Source organism: Petaurus breviceps, unplaced genomic scaffold, assembly GCF_028583685.1.
Source record: "Petaurus breviceps papuanus isolate PSGF00001 unplaced genomic scaffold, PetGlider_PUasm1.0 79, whole genome shotgun sequence".
Lineage (NCBI taxonomy): Eukaryota > Metazoa > Chordata > Mammalia > Diprotodontia > Petauridae > Petaurus > Petaurus breviceps.
Window position 1 is genome coordinate 5,645,462 of NW_027186523.1, and position 22,435 is coordinate 5,667,896.

Sequence of the window (22,435 nt, forward strand, 5' to 3'; positions counted from 1 at the left end):
TCCTCATTTCATATCATTCATATGTCTTCTGGTATGGCACTATATCTTCCTTCACCCTTATTTCACATGATGCAAGTAACCTTACTCCTTACACCAAGGCTAACCCCTCTACCTGTTCAAATAATCCTCTCCTACATCCATAATCTCCTCCACCAGATTGTCCGCTCTGTCATCCCAACTCTTTCACTTCTTTTCGATCTCTGCCTACTTGTTCATTCACTACTGCCTACTAACATGCCTATGTCACTTCTATTTTCAAAAAACTCTCACTTGATCCTTCCACCCCCAATAACTCTCATCTTTTATCACTTCTGCCATTTGTGGCTAACCTCTTGAAAAGTCCATCTACAATAGGTTGTTTCATTTTCTCTCCCCTTACTCTCTTCATAAGCCTTTGCCATCTAGCTTCTGAGCTCTTTGTTCTACCAAAACTGCTGTCCCCAAAGTTACCAAAGATTTATTTGTTGGCAAATCCAACATCCTTTTCTCAATCCTCATTCTCCTTGGCCTCTCTGCAAGCTTTGGCACTGTTAATCACTTTCTTCTCCTGGATGCTCTCTAGGTTTTAAGGACACCACTCTCCCCTGTTTCTTTTTCTTCTTACCTGACTGTTCCTTCTTAATATCCTTTGCTGGATCCTAACCTAGATCACAACCTCTAACCATAAGTGTTCCACAAGGTTTTGTCCTAGGACCTCTTCTCTTCTCCCTCTATACCACTTCACTTGGTGATCTCATCATCTTCCATGGATTTAACTGCTTTCTCTATGCTGATGCTGCTTAAATCTAACAGTCTCACCCTAACCTCTCTGCTGACCTACAATCTTGCATCTTCACCTGCCTTTTAGAGATCTCAAACTAGATATCTAGTAGACATCTTAAACTCAACATGTCCAAAGTTGTACTTTACCTCTCCCCATAAATCTTCCCCACTTACTTTCCCTATTACTGTAGAGGGTAATGGCAATCTCCCAGTCCCTCAGGTTCCCAGCTTGGGTGTCATCCTTGACTTCTTAGTATCTCTCACCTTCCAAATACAATCTGTTGCTATGGCATGTCATTTTTGCTTTTGCAACATCTTTTGAATACTGACTTTTATTAACTATCAAAGAAATCAAAAGAAAAAAGTTACCTGATGGGCCAGAATATAGATATTATGTCCAACATCTTTTGGTGAAATGCCATCATCTCCACGATCATCTTCATGGTCACATTCTAAACCCTGGTTATAGGCATTCTTCATGACATCCACCTTTCAAGGAAGTCAATATTGTGAATAAATATACTGGATAGTAACATAAAATGAAATTTATTTTAAACTGTTTACAAAGAGTGATTCCAAATCTTGAGGTACCAATTCTTGGCACAAAGTAAATGCTTAATAACGTATGTTGACTTGACTTGATGAGTGATGCAAAAACAAGCCACAACTCTATCTGCACACTTCAACTACTAAAAGCCATTTTTAACCTGTAGAGAAGTAGTCATGGTGTAAGGAAATAGCATGGCTATTGCTCATATCTAGTTTTGTTAGCAGAAGGTTCTAATTGACTGTACATAGAACCAAATATTTTAGAGGAAAATGGAATAAGTATTTATATAGCACCTACTATGTGCCAAGCAGTGTGCTAAGTACTTTTTATAAATACTATATCATTTGATGTTCACAACAACAAAGCAATGTAGGTGATATTATTATTCCTTTTTTGCATTGAGGAAACTGTGGCAGAGGTTAAGTGACTTGTCCAAGGTCACACAGTTAGTAAGTATGAAACTCAAGTCTTCCTGATTCCAGGCTTAACCTGGAAACTAAGTACTATTCCAAATGGTATTTAAGACACTTGGTGCCACTAAATTTGAATTATTTACAATAACATTTGTCATGCATGAAGTCCATTTAATATACGAGCTAGAATTACTCTCTTTTAGTGGTTCTGAGAAGAGATTTTCTTTTAGCAGCAAAAAGTCAAGGGATAACAAGTAGGCCACATGACCTATATAATCATCTCAGGATACCTCTAAATTAGTTGAGCTCCATTCAACAAATATTTATTAAGTACCTATGAAGTGCAAGGCATTGCTCTAGAAAATGGAAATACAGCAAAGATGAAATGAGACAATCTGCCCTCAAGGCGTATATAATCTAGTAGGAAAAGATAACTTGTACACAAATATCTCTAATACTTTTTCAAAAGAGCTGTCATTTTATCAGTAGAAATACCTTCAACTCCTCAATGACACATATAGTTAACTCTTCCATGTCTTAGTAGAAAGTTTTCACAAATTCCTGTGACTGCTTAATAAGCCTATCTGTATTTAGGTAGATGAATTCCCCAAAGACAAAACACAATCATTGTTGGATGATTTTCTGGTATAGTAACATATGCCAGGATTTGAGACATACTGAAATGAGTTTCAAGAACTAGGCTGCCCTAATGATGTACTTTAATTCTCCTTCTAGCCAAGAATCTCATAATGTTTAACTACTGAAATGTTACTACTCTTTTCATTTTTTCACAACGATGATGCAAATGCAATATATCTGCGTGCAAATATTTCTGATACTCTCACAAACGCTAATATCAAATTCAAGTAGAAATTTTTTTTCACCAAAAAGAATTAGAAAACAGATAAGCAGCATTTGATGATTTAGTTAGAAAACTATTATAGAAAAGCATAAAAATAAATAAAAATAATGAAGTTATAGAGGCTGAAATCATGAATGCTCATGCCTTTAAAGTGTTTTGCATGAATTAGTACTCTCTTGACATGATACAGAATTGAACAACAGCACTATTGTTAAGTAAACAGTCCTTCCAAAACCTTTTATCTGTTTTTAAAGCCATTCCTTTTATCTCAATCAAGATTATCATGGATGTTCAAAAGTTTTCTTACCAGTTCCCTTGGTCTCATGTTAAAAAGAATCCTCTCAGCATTCTCACTGTCATGTCTGCTTTCCATAATCGCCAGCAAAAGCTTAGAGGCATTGTTCTAGAGATACAGACCAAGTGAATTTTAAATTTTAAAACTATTTCATGGATTAATGATTCTCTGCAACTGTTTTAATTGAGACTGTGAGGAGCAATATTTTTTATCTGAAAGAACTTTAAACTGCTCATTTCTTTTGTCTTACTTGCATTTTTAAATAGCAATTTTCACATTAATGGCAATATAAAGTAAAAGTAACAAACTGGGAAACATTATAAGAGATATTTTAAATACTGAAAAAATGTGATTCAAATACAAAATTGGCTTTCTATAATTCTACAAATGAAATACACTTTCTTTTACAATGTTATTTTCTAAGTAGTAGCTTTTGTGACTCCTTTTTATTATGACAATAAAATTATTAGGTAATTATAAAGAGTTTTATGGAGAAGATATATAAAGTGGTCTTTTAAAAATGTTAACTATAATTATATATACATTTATGTATATACATATGTGTGTACATATATGCATATAATATGTATATGTTATATTCATTAGTATTCTAAATCATCCTGAACTCATGGAGTAGAAAATAAAATTAATCATGATTGTTAACATGATGCTTATCTCAAGGAGTTGTCGCAGATATTAAATAATTTTGGCACTTCAGTTAAATAGTTAGGCAATTAGTTTGCCTAATCAGGCATTGAAATATCCCTTACATATTTTTTTGAATTTTACTTATTTGTTTATGGATGTCTTATGAATCAAACCTTCTAGTTGGAAATTTCAGAATGTAGCAGGTATTCACAGTTCACTGGAAACTGACTGGGAGAAAGAAATCATTAGGAAATTAAGGAAAATGGCAAAAAATGTGTCATCATACATTTCCCTAAATCCCCCCCTCAAATTTCCTTTTTTATTCCCATCTTGTATGCCTTTCTTTCCACGCTGCCAGGTAGCCATTGATGGTCACTTTTTGTTCCCTGTTTATTACTTAGTGCGGCATCTACTGTGGCCATGTCCCAAGTAGGAAATATCAAAAGATATGATGGAACAGATCCTGGAAAACTGTATTGTCTGGGAGGCAGTGCAGAACCCAATGTTTCCATGACAAGACAGACCACTGTTCTCAGTGTAACAAAAGAAACCTGACTGCCAACAGCTGTAAAACTTCAGCTGATAGTGACATCAGCTGAAAGGCCAATCCAAACCACCTTAGATTTTTCCTCTTCTTTTCTGACTGGATTGTAGAGAAGCAGCTAGTACTGCATAAACCAGCAACTCCTTCTCCTAATCCTTTAATTACACAGAAAAAGTTGGAGGAGGAAAAATATGAGTGGGCAAAAAAAAAATTTCTTCAATTTTGTTATGCAAGAATTCCTTTGAATTTATTTACTTTGCTGTGTTCTTTAATAAACCACATAGCCATGGGGCGGCCAGGTAGCACAGCGAGTAAGAGCACCGGCTCCAGTGTTGAGAAGACCTGGAGATCGAATCCCGGGCTCAGACACTTAGCACCCACCCAGAAACACCTGGCCGTGTAACCTTGAGCAAGTTACTTAACCCCAATTGCTTAGGGGCGGCCAGGTGGCTCAGCGAGTAAGAGCACCGGCTCCAGTGTCGGGATGACACTGGATCAAATCCGGGCTCAGATACTCAGCACCACACCCAGAAATAATAACTGGCTGTGTAACCTTGAGCAAGTTACTTAACCCCAACTGCTTTAAAAAAAAAAATTAAAAAAAATAAACCACATAGCCACTAAGAAGTTAATCACCTTTGTCTTATGAATGAGACTGGTCAATGCAGAGTCATACAGAAATCTCTTAGTTCTCATATTTCAGAATAACATTTCATTCCTTTTTCCTTAAGCAAAATGTTGAACCCAGCTAGCAAAAGCAATTAAAACAACCAAACTATATCCACAGGAGGAGAGGGCATAGGACTTGCAGCCAGCACCCTCTGGTGAGTAGTGAGAGGAAAGCAGACTTTGGGAAAACTTGCACATGCACATATTAAGATACTTTCTGATAAAACTTGACTGATGATATACATGTAATGATTCTAGGTGGACAAATCCAATATTATATTCCCTCACCACTTGATTGATAGTCTGTTTTTCTGCAACAGCAGAAAAAAGGGCTAAAAGACTAGTATGAAGGGGGCAGCTAGGTGGCACAGTGAGTAAAGCACCGGCCCCATAGTCAGGACCCGAGTTCAGTTCCAACCTCAGACACTTAACACCCACACACCCACACACCCACACACACACACACACACACACACACAAAACTAGCCGTGTAACCTTGGGCAAGTTACTTAACCCCAATTGCCCTCCAAAAAGGCAAAAAAAAAAAAAAAAGCCTAGTATGGACTGATATTTTAACATCACAAGTGCCACCTGGGACATCTCCCGAGTACAAAAGTACCTAGTTCACACCACTGTCATCAAAAAGCTTATATTTATAGAGAACTCTAATGCAATAAAGAGAAGTCAAATATTTTAATATTTCAGGGAGGTAGGAAGTCACCTTTTTATACAATATTAAAATTGCAAATAAAGACAGGTTGAGCAAAACATTCCTCTAAAATGACATTCCTATAAAAGACCTATAAGTAATGTAAACATTCTATCCTATGCACAAATATGATTGGAAGATGATAGAAATAAATTTAAATTGCCTTTAAACTGTCTCTATAAATAACTATAACCATTTTAAAGGTATAAAAAATGGCTAGTCAATTTTATATTATGCAAATTTCTCTTCTGCTAACCATCCCCACATCCCTGAACTGTAAAGGAGTTTTTACTTAAAACTGCTTCATTTTAACATACTACATACATTCAGCATCATTTCTGTGTCTAAGTATTGCTCACTGTCTTATGCTAGATGATACAATGTTAATGAAAATAAGAATAGGAACAATAAATTATCAGGAAGAATTCATGTGTTTGAGTTAATTCTGGAGCGGAGGGGATAGATTTGTGCTAGTCTATGCAAATTCCTTGTGACCAATGGCAAGCTGTTCAGTCTCTAAAGGTGTAGGACGTGGCATGGAAAAGACTGAAGCTAACTGTCCTCCATAAAAAGGCAGCATGGAGAAGGACCAGAACCACACTCAAAATCAGAAGGACTTAGAAATTATTTCAAATATCAATTTTTAAATATTACACAAATAGGGTGGATCCAAGATGCTGGAGTAAAAGCAGGAACTTGGCTGAGCTCTTGTAATGGAAATGCAAATTTAAAGATCTTCCCTGCCCCTAGGCCCTTTGATAGGCTTAAGAGACTCTGAGAACCTTCCTTGATTTGAAAATATACTCTGCCCCTTAATAGGCTGAATGTGGTCACATGGAGCCTGTGGCAGGAGGCTTGGTTTTCAGAAATGCCCACACCTTGATGCTGTGTGATCGAGCAGTGGGTCAAGAGGTTACATTCTCTGACCCAGGAGAAGGCTATATAATCCCTGATGTGAGGCTTTGCTTTATGGCTCACTTTGGGAAATGTTGTGTTATTTGACCAGATGAGACTCTGGGAAGCTGTTGAGAGCCCCCCAGCTTTGAAAACGCAGATGTTGATGCTTCCCTCTCTGGTAACTGTGATTTGGTATGAATGTAATGGTTGGACAGTTTGGAAGCCTGTCTGCTTGATCTGTTTCTCTGTCTTGCAACTTCTGTCTGTATACTCTGAAGTTGGGGTGCTGACCTTTTTCCCCTGAACTAGGTAAATGATATATGTTTGACTGATGTTTCATTGATTAAAGTAAGCTTGTTAACCCATTTTGAGTTGCTTTCCTTTAGAAATGCAGATCTAAGAACCTGTGTTGACAGCCACCCTGGAGATGCTGGGGTGCTTGCTGCAACAGCTCTTACTCCAACCACCGCCAATACCTATAAAATATTATTCTAAACAAATTTTAGAGGGGGCGGCTAAGTGGCACAATGAATAGAGCACTGGCCTTGGAGTCAGGAGGACCTGAGTTCAAATCCAGCCTCAGACACTTAATACACAAAAAAAACTAGCCATGTGACCTTGGGCAAGTCACTTAACCCCAATTGCCCTACCTTCTCTCCTAAAAAAAAAAATGAAACAAATTTTAGAGCTACAAAACCCACAAAGTGACAGAGAGAAACAAATCTCCTGCTGAAGGCAGACTGGCAGACCAACAGGAAAGGTCTATCGCACCAAACTGGGAACTGAACACAGTCCCCATGAGCCTCCCGGGCCCAGACCCAGGGCGGCTCCAATCAGGACTAGAAAGGCAGAAAAAAGGACTAGAGACACAGAGAGGCCTGGGCACACTTCAGGAGAGTGAATCACCAACAGCTGTGGCAGTTTCCAGACTTCTCAACCCGTAAAAGCCAAAGAGAAAGTAAAAGGTCAGTAGGGAACTTTGTTGGAACTGGGATGAGAAGAGTGTGGTCTGGCCCCTGCTCCCAGGGTGAGAGGTGGCAGAGGCCTGGCAGCTGCAGCTGCTGAAGCCTGGCTGCCTCCAGAGCTCCTGGCCTGCAAATTGTAGGGGGCCCAAGTGACCATTTAGAGGGTAATCACTCTTGCTCTAACCTGCTTGGATCTGGGTTGCAGTCTTGGGTGGTGGTCCTGGGGTGTGTGACCAGTGTGGCAGAGCTTGTAGGGGCTGTAGAGAAGGCACACTCCTAATAGCTCTGACAACATTTGTGAAAACCTCAGAAATTTGGGACACATCTCTCTCAACTCTGGAAACAGAGGTCTACCATGGCAAAGAGCTCAAAAGTCAAGTAATTGGCTGGCAAGATGAGCAAGCAGAAGAAGCACAATCAGACCAAAGAATTCTTTTTGGAGGACAAAAAGGGTCAAAATATGGAACCAGAAAAAGGTAACAATGTCAAAACTCCTGCATCAAAAGCTTCCAAGAAAAATATGAACTCTTTGAAGTGGAGGAAAAATTAGAGAGAAATGAGAATGATGCAAGAAAATAATGAAAAGTGAGTCAACAGCCTGCTAAAGGAGACCCCCAAAAATACTGAAGAAAATAACATCTTAAAAAATAGACTAACTCAAATGGCAAAAGAGGTCCAAAAAGCCAATGAGGAGAAGAATGCCTTAAAAAGCTGAACTGACCAGATGGAAAAGGAATTTTGAAAAGTCAATGAAGAGAATAATTCTTCCAAAATTAGACTGGAGCAAATGGAAGCAAATGACTTTATGAGAAACCAAGATGCTATAAAACACACTCAAACAAATGAAAAAAATAGAAGGCAATGTGAAATATCTCATTGGAAAAACCACTGACCTGGAAAATAGATCCAGGAGAGATAATTTAAAAATTATTGGACTACCTGAAAGCCATGATAAAAAAAAAAAAAGAGCCTAGAAATCATCATTCAAGAAATTCTCAGGCAAAATTGCCCTGATACTCTAGAACCAAAGGGTAAAATAGAAATTGAAAGAATTCATCAATTGCCTCTTTGAAAAGATCCCAAAAAGAAAACTCCTATATATAGCCAAATTCCTGAGTTCCCAAGTCAAGGAGAAAATATTACAAGCTGTCCGGAAAAAAACAATTTGAGAATTGTGGAAACACAATCAGGATAACACAAGATATAGCAGCTTCAACATTAAGGGATCAAAGGGCTTGGAATATGATATTCCGGAGGTCACAGGAGCTAGGATTAAAACCAAGAATCACCTACCCAGCCAAACTGAGTATAATGCTTTAGGGGAAAATATGGTTATTCAATGAAATAGAGGACTTTCAAGTATTCTTGTTGAAAGAAACAGACCTGAATAGAAAATTTGACTTTCAAATACAAGAGAAGCATGAGAAGGTAAACAGGAAAAAGAAATCATAAGGAATTTATTAAAGTTGAACTATTTACATGCCTACATGGAAAAATGATAATTGTAACTCATGAGACTCTTCTCAGTTTGAGGATAGTTGAAGGGAATATATATGTATGTATAGGAGGGTGTATGTGTGTATAAATGCAAATGTGAGTGTGTGTATCTGTATGTATACATAGACAGAGGGCACAGGATCAGTTGAACAGGAAGGGATGATATCTTAAAAAATAAAATTAAGAGGTGATAGAGGAATATAATAGGAGAAGGAGAAAGGGAGAGATAGAATAAGGTAAATTATCTCATAAAAAAGAGGCAAGAAAAAAAAACTGTTACAATGAAAAATGAAAGGGAACGGGTCAACCTTATTCTCAATGAATTTGGCTTAAGGAGGGAATAACATACACACTCAAGTGGGTATCTTACCCTACAGGAAAGTAGGGGGGAAGGGGATAAGAGGGAGGATGATAGAAGGGAGGGCAGATTGGGGGCAAGGGTAGTTAGAAGCAAACACTTTTGAAAAGGGACAGGGTCAAAGGAGAAAACAGAATAAGTGGGGGGCAGGATAGGATGGAGGGAAACACAGTTAGTCTTTCACAATATAACTACTATGGAAACATTTTGCATAACTACACATGTACAACCTGTATTGAATTGCTTGTCTTCCAGTGGTAGTGGGTGGGGAGGGAAGAAGGGAAAGAATCTGAAAATCAAAGTTTTAAAAACAGATGTTAAAAAAATTGTTTTTCTATATGCAACTGGGAAATAAGATATATAGGCACTGGGGTAGAGAAATCCATCCTGCCCTACTAGAAAGTTAGGGGGGTATTGGGGGAGGATATAAGAGAGAGCAGATTGGGGGAAGGGATATTCAGTAGGCTTGATATCTCGGGGTGGGGGTAGGGGAAAGACGGGGAGAAAATTTGGAACTCAAAATCTTATGGAAATGAATGTTGAAAACTAAAAATAAATAAATAAAATATTTTTTAAAATATTACACAAATATACAAAGGATCTGTGATTTTGTCCAAAGGGGGGCACTACCAAAGTGGGGACTTTACACCAAGACAACCACTCTATAATCTTAAATTGTTACTTGAGGTACATTGATAGTAAGTAACTTCTCCAGGGTCATTAAACTATTAATTATTAGGGGTAGGATTTTAAACCAAGCTGTCCTAACTCCAGGCACAGGACTCTGTTCACTATAACAATGTTACATCTAGTTAAAATTAAAATCATTTCTAGTTTTAAGTAGACTAAGTAAAAACTGTAATTAAGTAAATTAAGTTAAACAATTTTAATGAAGATGAGGCATATATTTAAATAATAAAATTGTGCTTATAACACGAGTATAGGCAGTAAGGATGCACTAAGTTATCTAGGGATAAAAGATCTCAGAAGTGAATATTATTAGGCAAAATGTCATTTTTGTGATGGGTTGACAAGGATGATCCAACGCTGAGGTTTGGCAGGGTGCACTGGTGAAATGATATCTTAATATGTGGCATCACCATTACTTTAGAGTATTTTATTATGATTGCTTGTGAAACACTAAACATTTATAAATAGAAATCATGTATTAAACACTTCTTGTCTCACAATTCTATGTTTCAGTAAATATAATGTGTATAACCTTAAAAACTGTTTAAAAAGTATTTACTCTAATTATATGGAAAATTATATTTTATAAATTGTAAATTCAGTCTAAAAACTTTCTACTATAGGTATACCTCTTTTGTATAATAAGTATATTCCTGAAAAAAAATATGCATATAAACTGATTTTTTTTTCAGCATAGATACTCCTATATGTCATTTTGAACTGATATATTTTTCAATATTTCACAAAAGTTTTCCTGCAAGGTCCCATCATGGTATAAAGGCAACTCTTGTTTATCAAGTTTTACCAGTAAAATACAAGTTGTCAACATTTTGAGTATCATCCCAACTATAGATTACATCTGTTATGTATATAGTCTAAGGACCAGACATAAAGTTAAAAGAGGTTTACTGTAAGACAGTAGATCATCAGATTATGAACTTTTTCAGTAACAGTAACTCATAAAGATCTACTTAGGCATAGAGAGGATGTGGTCAACATTAGTGGATAAGTTGCCTATTACTAATTTAAGCACAGGTCTATGAGGTAGTCAAGTATATTGTTCAATGTTTTCTCTATTCACCTTGTGATAATTAAAATACTTCAAGGAATGGAGCTATTGAAGTACATAATATGATGGGGAATTATAAAAACCACTGTCCATGATTTCTTTATACACTTAATTTTAAAGTGAAATGTAAAGCTTCAACTAGGAACCTAAGTTGAGTTGCATATTGCATAAGTACAAGCTGTCGATTAATTAAATCATGGTGCTAACCAAACCAAGGATATGAGATAAATCTTTGTGTGAGTCAACTTCAACCCATTCCCTAATCATAGGACCACTGATTTAAAGTTGGAAAGAACATTTAACCTAAGCCTCTCATTTGTCACAAGAGGAAACAAAGGCTAAGAAGGTTAGATGTTTTTCTCAAAGTCAAAATACAATACCAAATCTTCTAATTGCAAGTTCATTATTCCTTACACAATACATACCTTACTTACTAATAAAGGTGGGTAGCTATTACAGTTTAAAGGTTTGTTAAAATTCCCTCATTTTACAGATAGAGAAGAAAGGTGAAGGAACTTTACAAAGTAAAATTAAGTTAGTGACCTCTACATGATCTCAGATATGGTATTAAAACCTTGGCCTCTCTGGTACTCTTCTAATAATACCTCCCTAGTTAAATTACAAAAGTGTGTATTTTTGTTGATGATCAATCATTTTCAGTTTTGTCCGATTCTTCTTGACTCCATTTGGGATTTCCCTGGCAAAGATACCAGAATGGTTTGCCACTTCCTTCTACAACTCATTTTACAGATGAGGAAACTGAGGCCAACACAGTTAAGTAACTTGCCCAGGGTCCTATATCTAATAAGTGTCTGAAGTCAAATTTGAACTAAGGAAGATGAGTCTTCCTAACTCCAGGTCCAAAACTCAATTTTCTGTGCCAACTAGTTGCCCTAAAGTATGTATACCTTATTTTATATTCATTACTTCTTTATATGGAAAAAACTTCCTATTAGAGGGTTAGAAAAATTTTTACATATGAAAGATTCTATATTAGGGATGGGGAAACTGCAGCCTTAAGCCACATGTGGCCCTCTAGGTCCTCAAGTGCCACCCTTTGACTGAATCCAAACTTCATAGAACAAATTACCTTAATAAAAGAATTTATTCTGTAAAACTTGGACTCAGTCAAAAGGCCACAACTAAGGACCTAGAAGTCCATGTGTGGCCTTGAGGCCACAGGTTCCCCAATCCCTGGTCTACATGGCGTGGCCTTTGGGAATTTACTTTGTTTATCTAAAACATAAATTCCTAAATATGAATACATGGCTTCTTGTGCACATTCATTTGTATAGCCTCAACACTTAGATAAAGAAAAAATATTATTTACTCTACTTGAGTCATGATCGACCCTACTGCTGGCAAGTGTTTTAATGACTTGCTTTAAAGACATCATTGAAAAGTGAATGTGTAAAATTACTAATGGTATTTCGGATGAATGTGATCTAAAATGGAAGACAGCAATTCGATCGGAAGTAGAGAGTGATCAAACTAAAACAAAGTACTTTTACACATTCTAATTAATGATAATGTAGTTGATATTAGACTTGACAATCTAAGTTAAAAAAATTAAAGAATCAGTTAATGTTTGGATGCCTTGCTCTTCTCTACCTAATTAAATGAAGAAAATAAAAACAGAGGGAATAGAGAAGTACAGAGTGACTTCTAGAATGAACCTCAATAAAACATCATCAAAATGAACATTGCTTCAAACAGGGCGGCCATGTAGCACAGCAAGTAAGAGCACCGGCTCCAGTGTTTAGAAGACCTGGAGATCGAATCCCGGGCTCAGACACTTAGCACCCACCCAGAAACACCTGGTCGTGTAACCTTGAGCAAGTTACTTAACCCCAATTGCTTAGGGGCGGCCAGGTGGCTCAGCGAGTAAGAGCACTGGCTCCAGTGTCGGGATGACCTGGATCAAATCCGGGCTCAGATACTCAGCACCACATCCAGAAATAACTGGCCGTGTAACCTTGAGCAAGTTACTTAACCCCAATTGCTTTAAAAAAAAAAAAACATTGCTTCAAATTTTACTTGATGCTAACAGCAGTTTACATATTGTACCTTGATTATTTGCATCAATCTTGGAGCTGAAAATATACTAATACTTCACTTTTTGCAACACATGAAAAGTGTAGCACCTATTTTTTAAAAAAAAGATTTATTCCTGTTTTTTATTTTAACATCATAGTCATTCCTGCATATATTCTCCTCAACAATTTCCCTAGCCACCCACTCCCACTACTAGTAAAACTTTCCCTATAACAACAATGAAAAAAGTTAAGCAAAATCATTTAACATGGTGACTATATTCAACAGCATGAGCAACATCCTACCCCCATAGTCTCCCTACCCCTCCAACAAAAGGAGAGGGGTACATTTATTCCTCTCTCATCTGGGGCCAAGTATGATAATTATAATTAGACAGTGTTCAAATTATTTTTGCTTTTTTCATTTATGTGGTGGTATTGGTATGCTGTTTTTCTAGTTTTATTTCCTTCCCCCTACCTCAGATCCTACAATTCTTCCAATTTTCTCCATATTTATTATATTTATCATTCTCATAGCACTATAATATTGCATTATATTCATATACTCCAACTTGTTTAGCCATTCCCTGATAGATGAGCACTCACTTTTTTTCTTATTCTTTGCTACAACAAAAAAGTCCTGTTATATTTGGTATCTATGGTAACAAAGGAAATATATTTCTATATTTCCCCTCCTAGAAGTATAAACCAAGAGTGGAATCTCTAGATCATAGGATATGAACAGTTTAGTCCCCTTTTTTGCATAATCCTAAGTTGTTTTTTTTAGAACATATATACCAATTCACAGCTCTACCAATAGTTTAGTGTAATTGTCTGCCCTCATTCTGTTCAATGTGAATGATTTATATCTCTTATCTTTACCAACTTGCTAGATGAGATGCAAGTTCAGAGTTATTTTAATTTGTATCTCTCTTGTTATTTGTGATTTGTAATAATTTTTTGTATGGTAATGTTGTGTAATTTCTCTTTTGAGAACTGATTGTTAATTTCCTTTGACCATTCATCTATCAGAAAATGGCTTTTGTGGACCTCAACTTTCCATGATAATTTATATTTAGAATTCCTTCTTTCTTTACTGAGTATAAGGTTTTAGATACCTTTAGCTGAAGCACCAAATCCATGCGATATTTTCCAAGAGGGTTTATGTCATTCAATATCAGTGCAATGATGATATCAATGCCATTAGACTCATGGGTAGCAATACAAGTCTAGGAAAGGAAATGTTTAAGAAATAACATTCACTTTTCAATATAGTGATACTCTAAGCAACATATAATACAGAATCTCTAAAGAGGTAGTGTGGTATAGTAGATAAAAAGCAAGGCTATGAGCCAGGAAGACCTGGGTTCAATTTCTGCCTCTGACACATAACTGGCACGTACTCTGGGCAAGTCACTTTATTTTTCAATGCTCTGGGCAACTCTTAAGATTTTAAACTCCAGAGAAGAAATTCACCTTCTGTGGTGGAGAGAATTTCCTGATTTGTGAGTTCTCTGCACCATTGAAATTGCAGATCTAGTCCTTATGAAATACAAAAGCCCTACTTTACTCCATGTTCTACAGACACCATTTTTGAAGTAAATTGTATAGAATTTCAAAGCTGAAAAACTGATAAAATATTCTCTCAACAAATATTTTAAGTTACTATATTAAAACTATATAGAATTAATTTTATTTCACAGAATTTTTGGGAACCTAAGCATCAGAAATATTCAATTTTAAATAGACTATGTGACAGTGGCACTTAGCTTCAAGATATGATAGATATTATAGCTGTCTCTATGTTAAACATTTTATATCGAGAGAGAGACTATGTGACCATGCACATGGTCTGACCTACCATATGACTGAATCCATTATATTCTGCATCTCCTCACCATAAAGTTTTTGTTAAATTTAAAATAAATAGTGCTCTTATGGTTTTTGCTTTTCCTTTTAGTTGGCAGTTTTTTGTTTGTGGTTTTGGGTTGGGGGTTTTTTCAGGTTGTTTGTTTTGTTTTTGCTTTTGTTTTTTTTTTGTTTTGTTTTTTTTTGTTATTAGCTATATGGGTAAATTAAACTTAGAGAAAATGCCAGGCAAAGCTCCAGACTTCTTTTGGGAGTTGTATATACCCAACATTGATAAAGATTTTACCCAGTTTATATGCAATAGTAATTGCTATGTTCAGGTTCTTTTTTATGATAAAAACCTTTTCATTTATTGTTCTATTTCTTTAAAGCAGTTGGGGTTAAGTAACGTGCTCAAGGTTAAAAGGCCAGTTATTTTTATTGTTCCATTTCAAAAATCAGTGTTTGCTCTTAGAAGTTCCTCTTGTAATTTTTATGTTTTTACAAAAACCTATGAAAAGTCTTTAAAGACATTTTGGTGTAAGATCACATATCAGAGTTCTATATTCATTATTATAACTCTAAAATGCTTAAGTGAATCTTGAAGTCTCTGGGTACAGGTCCAGGTATCATGAGATCATTCTATCACCTTTTCTTTCCTTCCCTTGAGCGTACCTTCTGTACTCTTACAGTGAATACTTCATATCTGACTAGAGACCTGAATCAGGGCCAGTCATTTTGGAAGAAAGGCTAAAGTTTGCCTTGGAGGAACACTGCAGGATACTCAAAGTGTCTAATTCAAAGAGCCAAAGACAACCTTTTTTTGACAAATTTTTGAGAAAGAACCATAAAAAATAAAAGCAAAGAAAGATAAAGAAACCTTGCTCCTTCCAAAGGATTTAATTTTTATCTGACACTGGTTCATAGGAATTTTCCTTTAAGGTCAAATTAAAAAATAATATGGTAAAGGATTCATTTGTCTATAATTGAGCATTTACATGTTCAGATAGGAAAGGGGGAAAGTCTGATGAGGCCAACAGAAAGAAAAATCACTTTTAAAAGTACACAAATAACTGCTTTGTTCAGTAATATGCTTCTTTAGTTCATAAGTCAGTCAAAAATCTTAGTTACCTGATTTTCATGGCATGGTCCTTGGCAATATTCAGTTAAACTCTCCAGAGTCTGGTTGACTAGAGATACATTCCTCTCATTGATATACAACCCCAACAGACCCAGCCCTCCAGTTGTACTTCCACAAATGCAATCTAAGAACTGAAGAGTCTCACAAACAAGGTTATAATTTGTTTTGTTGTTTTGATTCCTCAAGAAGTTCTGAAATCAAAGTAATACAAGAATCATGGTCACATTCATTTTCATTTCTCCATAATCTATTTATCTCAAAAAGCATCAACATAGCAGAGCTGCATCAAGTGGTTAACTATTCAGGAGTATCTAAATATATTAGATTTCTACAAAGTCTTGCCTTAAATGTTGTTTAATGTTACAAATACTCTTAGAATAAGTATTTCTAAAAGTCACTATTTCTGAAATTTAAAAAGAACTTAATTTGGAAGAGACATTTCTAGGTCAGAATTTCCCAGAAATGTTCTGCTTGATGTGGGTTCCATGAGAAAATTTTAGTACTAGCAATATTTTTCCCTCTAAAATATTAAATAAAAATTATCTATTATCAGACATGTTGATTACATAGCATTTATTAGGAAAACAATAGGTTTAGTTTTATCTATTTTGTTCTGAAATTTCTCTTGTCCATTTTTTTTTAATTTCACAGGGTATTAACTACCTCCAGATTGTCTTCATCTTGAATTTATGGATTCTGCCAAAATATTTAAAATCCTGAAGTAATCTATGGTCAAATTAGTTCTAATCTAGGTTAAAGAAAAAGGAAGTGCACTACTGGAAAGCTGTTTTTACTTATTCATTTTTTAACATTTTTATTTTGGGGTGGATAGGTGGCGCAGTGAATAGAGCACCGGCCCTGGAGTCAGGAGGTCTTGAGTTCAAATCTGACCTCAGACACTTAACACAAAAACCAGCCATGTGGCCTTGGGCAAGTCATTTGACCCCAATTGTCATCCAAAAAGCAAAAAACAAAAAAACACACACAAAAAAATTTTATTTTGAGATCCCTTCTCTTCACTCCCATCTAAAGGGAAATAATTCATACAGGTTCATTAAGAAAGTTTTTTCTCTTTTCTCAACATAATCAAGCTGGATTGGGTTCTTTGAACATTTAGATCACTTTCCAGTTTTTACTCATATTCAAATTAACAAAACTGGATATTCTAGTATAAGATTTTAAAAGAAAAATATAATCTATTTATTGGTTCAGATCACAGGACATCATACCTGTAGTTCTCTGTTGTGATTCTCACAAAGCAATTGAAGAAATCTTAGAATCGGTTGCATAATTGCAATAGTAGGGGTCATTGTTACTTCATCAGCACACTTTTCATCTGTATTTCCAGCATCTGTTCCTGTGCACATGAGATCTATTTCTGGATCCATTTCTCTTCGATATACACAGTATGCTTTGGATGTTGCTGAAGATGCTTCTGTTAACTGCCCTTTCATTCCCTCTTTTAAATGCAAAGATGGATCTCTTACTGAAAACAAAATAATATTCTTATTCTTACTGGGATAATTTCACCTTACATATTGAAAAGAGAAAAACATGTTAAAAACAAGAAAATTATCATGGTACTTGTCTTCTTCAAAAACAAAAATCAATTGAAATTCAAATGGAACACAAATTATAAACATAAACTATTAGTTCTCCAAGTTGAAAAAGGCTCAACATTCCCATATTATATATGTTAGCAGAGATATATAAAAATATACAGAAGAATAAAATGTGGCAAACTTCAAAACATGAATTGTTTTTGTTTTTAATATCATTTCCTTCCTCCATATCACCTCAAAAAATAAAAACCTTTTTAGCACAGTATAGAAATTATAATCACTGTTCTTAAAAACCAGAAAATCTGACTTTCACGTTTTTATTAAGAGAATGTTTAAATATGAACTGACTAAAATGATTATTTTAAATATGGCATATATTATTTATATTTTAATATGCTACATAATGTTCCTATCACTAGTATCCACTAATAATGGTTTATTTTCTCAAATTTAGCTACATAGAATTAATTGAAGTATGCATTTCAGGAACATAATGATTCAAATATGAATATTCTTGATTGTGGTATGTTTTTCAAGATATGACCAAGATATGGATGATGAATAGGTATGTCTATTAAAATGAACTCACTCTCTCCCCTTCCTTAAATACAATTATTTCCCTCTCCTATTCCCCCAATACACACACACACACTATTATATTATTATAATATACACATTACTAAACTCATCTTTACCTCTCATTCTTGGACTAGATGCTATTAGATCACTGTCATCATCCTTCTTCTTGCTGCCTAAGTCTATGGTATTCACCGTCACAGTTGATCGTATCTCTTTCTGGGCAGCCTTCATATGGTCATATAAGACTTTAAAAAACTTTTCAGATTTTTTTTGCTCATTCAATTGCTGGTAAGAAGAATACTGTCAGAAAAAGAACATAAACTTTAGGGGAAATACTTAGTGTTTATTCTCATAACAAAAGCATTGCTGAGAAAACTACACATATCCGATATTGGCAATGATCGTATTACAAAGTGACATGTTTTTGGCAGTGTAAACATTACCAACATCTTAATATTTGCTTGCTAATTATGTTGCTAATTATATATTATATTTCTATCTACTTTCTATCCAATTACATTTCAAGTAATTATATTATTACTAATAGCATGTATTTAGGTTTTTCTTTTCACTTGTTTTTTTTAATTTATAATCATAAATTTGTATTTAAAAAATTGTCAAGGGTATCATACAAAATTATATACAATAAATATGATTCACATCCTATAAAATGCATCATTATGTTTTCCTCATTACCTTAACCAAAAAGAATTTGTTAAGTATTTATTTACACACTGAAGCCTTACTATCAAGCCAACCCTGGGATATATGTATAGATGATTCCTCTTTCTCAAGGTTCTTTCAAAGGTCTGGTGTTAGTAGAGATATAAATTTTTGATACAACAGTCCCTGCCCTCATGAAACATAAAGTTTAAGGACAGGGACATATAAAGAGAACTACAACACACAATAATGCATGATCTGTGAGCTAAAGAGGGTTGGGGGTGTTTGTTTTTTTATGCTATGTGAAGTCTAAGAAGGGAAAAGGTCATTACTGACAGGTAGAATAAAGAAAGCTTCATGGAGAAGAAAACATCTGAATTGGAGTATAAAGAAAGAACAGAAATTCATCCAGAGAAAAAGAGCAAGGACAACATTCCAGACAAAAGGGACGAGAGAGACAGAGAGAGACAGAGAGAGAGAGAGAGACAGAGAGACAGACAGAGAGAGACAGACAGACAGAGAGAGAGAGAGAGAGAGAGAGAGAGAGAGAGAAAACATAACAGGGGAATAGTTTTCAAGTCCAGAAATCAGGAATAGTGCTGAGAGGTGAATGAGAGCCAGTTTAGACCCTTCCACAGAGGCTTCAGGAGGAATTCACCAATGGAAGAAGGTATGTTTGTAGGGGAAACTTGCAGAGGGATCTTCCAAGTGTAAAGCAGCAGTCAGAAGTTACAGGGAAAGGAGGGCCCAGGCTCTGAAGATATTTCCAGGAAAAGACAGAGCCTATAGAAACTGACAGGTAGGAACCAATGAACTTCCAACCTAACTCTGCTTTATGGTCAACAGTGGCATAGATTCTAGTTAATCTCTTTATAAGGCATATAATTTTGAAACACTGTATAAGAAAAATAATTGAAGTATTGAAGAAATTCAAGAATATTTAATCCAATCATTTAATGTTTCCCTAAACGTTTTAGCATCTAGCAAAAGATAGGGGAGAAAAGGAATGTTGTATGCTTAGCCAATAGCCGGAAGCAGCTAGGTTATAAAGGAGGGAAGTTAAAGGACTTGAATTGAAAAGAAATGGATTAGCCTTCTGGACAAATCACTTCTGCCCCATCCCAAACTACACAAAATTAGCTACAAGACCAATTCAGCTTTTTTCCACCTCCTTTACTTTGAGACTCTGAAAAAACCTGAGGGATGGGGGCCAGAAAGGAAGAAGGAATAACAAGAAACCCAAGATCAATTTTGTTCATTACACAACCTTGGTCAAATCACAAACCTGAGTTTCAGTTTCTTTATCTGTAAAATGAGGGCTAAATCAGTGACTGCTAGGTGTCACTTACAGCTAAATCTGTGATCCTAGGAAAGTTTTTCTGGTTTTTATAAGTAAGGGCACAGACTTGGAACTAATGGATAAATTTAAAACAGCACTTTTTTAGTAACCTATAAGAAAATAGGAGAACAAATTCCTTAATTTCTTTTGAACACAATGTAAGAGAAGTAATGATCAATCAAGCAGCAGGCTGTAGGTATAGTTGGTAGGTGTATTTATCAATGAGACCATTTAAGATGTACTTCTCCCACCCTGTCACACACACCTACACGCTCATCCATGGGATTGCTATAGATGGAAAAGAAAAAACCCAATTACAAATGTGATATTATCTCCATTAAATAGTGTGCCATCTCATCCCTGTTGTATATGTAATGCAGCATAAAACCCTCATAGATAGATAGACAGACAGACAGACAGACAGACAGACAGACAGATAGATAGATAGATAGATAGATGGACAGATAGACAGACAGATAGACAGATAGGAAAATAAGTAAATAGGTATATAATACATAGTAACTGATGTTTTCTCAGTCACCTTTTGGGGGCAGTAATGCCTGTTTTTTCCATGTCCTTAGTATCCTCCCCTCTTTGGAATACCTTGACATGGCCTCACATACAGCATAGATCTCCATTCTATACAATTGGTCTAGTTCAGTTATTTTCCCCGACTCTTCAGTAGCATTTCTATTTCTTCTACAAACATATCAAGAACTGTTACGTACCTATACTTGGTGGTGAAAAATCTTGCAACTCTTTTCTTTCATTTATGTTTTTCAATCTTCTCTTAGTCGCTTCTTTAAATGCCCTCAAGACGACTTTTCATACTTAGGCTCTTGCCAAGTTTCCTTTAAACTAGTTTCATCCTCCACTATTTCCCTTTCTTTTATGAGGCAATGCTCATAATCCTCCAATCCTTTCGTGTAAGATTTTATAAACAAGCTTATGTTTGAAATCAATAGTGTCCTTGACTTCCATATCTCTCTTCTTATCAAGTAAAATTAAATGTATGCTTAATTGGACAGTTTTTAGGTTTCCTTAGTTTCCTATTTATGTCAACTGATTTATTTCAGTTAAATTTTTATGTGAAGCCTCAGACACTTAACACAAAAACTAGCCATGTGACCTTGGACAAGTCACTTAACCCCAATTGCCCTCCAAAAAGCAAAAAAGAAAAAAAAAAAAGAGATGGCTGTTGTACTGGGTCCTGGGATTGGTTCCGGCCTCAGATACTCGGCACCCCGCACAAAAAAAGAATAACTGGCCATGTAACCTTGAGCAAGTTACTTAACCCCAATTGCTTTAAAAAAAAAATTTATGTGAAATTATTATAATTAGTGTCTCTACTCTTTCCTCCATCAATATCATATTTTTGTCATAAATAACCCATAAGGTTAGAGTTGGTTTTAATTACATTCCATATCTTTTCCTCACTTTTAATCTTTCTTCTAGTTTGTTATGAATTTTTATCTTTGCTCTAATAAATTGGTGGTATAATCACATACAGACAACTAACTCAAGGATGATTATCTTACCAGTAACAACTCCCTGTTCAGTTTTAGTGCTTACCATGTCTAAAATTCATGATCCCTATGGATGAGGCTTACTTCATGGTAACTTTCTTGGGCTAGTATAAAACTCATGTGTCCTTACTAAGTTATCTTTTGTTTCTTTTTTGCTAAAATTTCTACCACTTCCATATTTTTGAGTTCCAAATCCGTCATTGTCTTTACTACTTTACAGAGAATTTTCATCACAGATACATTCTCAGTTGTCTATTATTTGTCTTCATTAGTTCTGCTTTGAGACTGCTGACTTCTGTCCTAATTTTCTTCCTATCTTCTTTTAAAAGTGTTATGTATATTTTGCATTATTTTGGAGTTGTTCCATGATTTCTGAGGAATGCACAGAATTATCATTTTTCATTAGGGGGTTTTGACTCAGATTGACTGATTGATAGATTGAGGTCTTTCTAAAAAAAATTTACGAGTTTCTCTCTTCCTCTGACTTTGTTTAGGGAGTTCCTGGTGAGGAAACTACCTGTACCACTGAACATAAGGAACTATTTCGTAATTTATATTCATGGACAGTGGAAGGAGCAATGAGAGGCTAAGTGAATTGCCCAAGATCACAAAGTCAACGTGTATAAGAGGTGGAACTTGAACCCAGTTCAAACTTATGGCAAAATTAGCTCTCTATCCATTGTACAACAATACTAGCTAGTTTATGAATCCTGCTGTTGGTTTATCTTACGAATGTTTAATCTTTTAGTATCACTTTGTCTCCCTTTTATTCATAGTTCATTTTGTGTCTCTTTGGCAGTCTGGTGAAGCCTATGA

At 35.4% G+C, this 22,435-nt stretch overlaps 1 protein-coding gene across 3 annotated transcripts in view; it reads right to left on the reverse strand.

Annotated features, from left to right (window-relative positions):
- Positions 1 to 22,435, reverse strand: part of LOC138175799 (inositol 1,4,5-trisphosphate-gated calcium channel ITPR2) — a 529,022-nt gene that overhangs the window by 147,827 nt on the left and 358,760 nt on the right. For 2 of the 3 annotated variants that reach the window (XM_069106291.1, XM_069106293.1), the window contains exons 40-45: positions 18,208 to 18,391; positions 17,180 to 17,436; positions 15,941 to 16,141; positions 14,080 to 14,190; positions 2,895 to 2,990; positions 1,132 to 1,251 (exon numbers count right to left, since the gene is read on the reverse strand). In XM_069106291.1, the coding sequence (XP_068962392.1) occupies positions 1,132 to 1,251; positions 2,895 to 2,990; positions 14,080 to 14,190; positions 15,941 to 16,141; positions 17,180 to 17,436; positions 18,208 to 18,391 (969 nt within the window). The remainder of the gene's footprint in view (positions 1 to 1,131; positions 1,252 to 2,894; positions 2,991 to 14,079; positions 14,191 to 15,940; positions 16,142 to 17,179; positions 17,437 to 18,207; positions 18,392 to 22,435) is intronic. The other variant, XM_069106292.1, reaches the window with a different exon arrangement.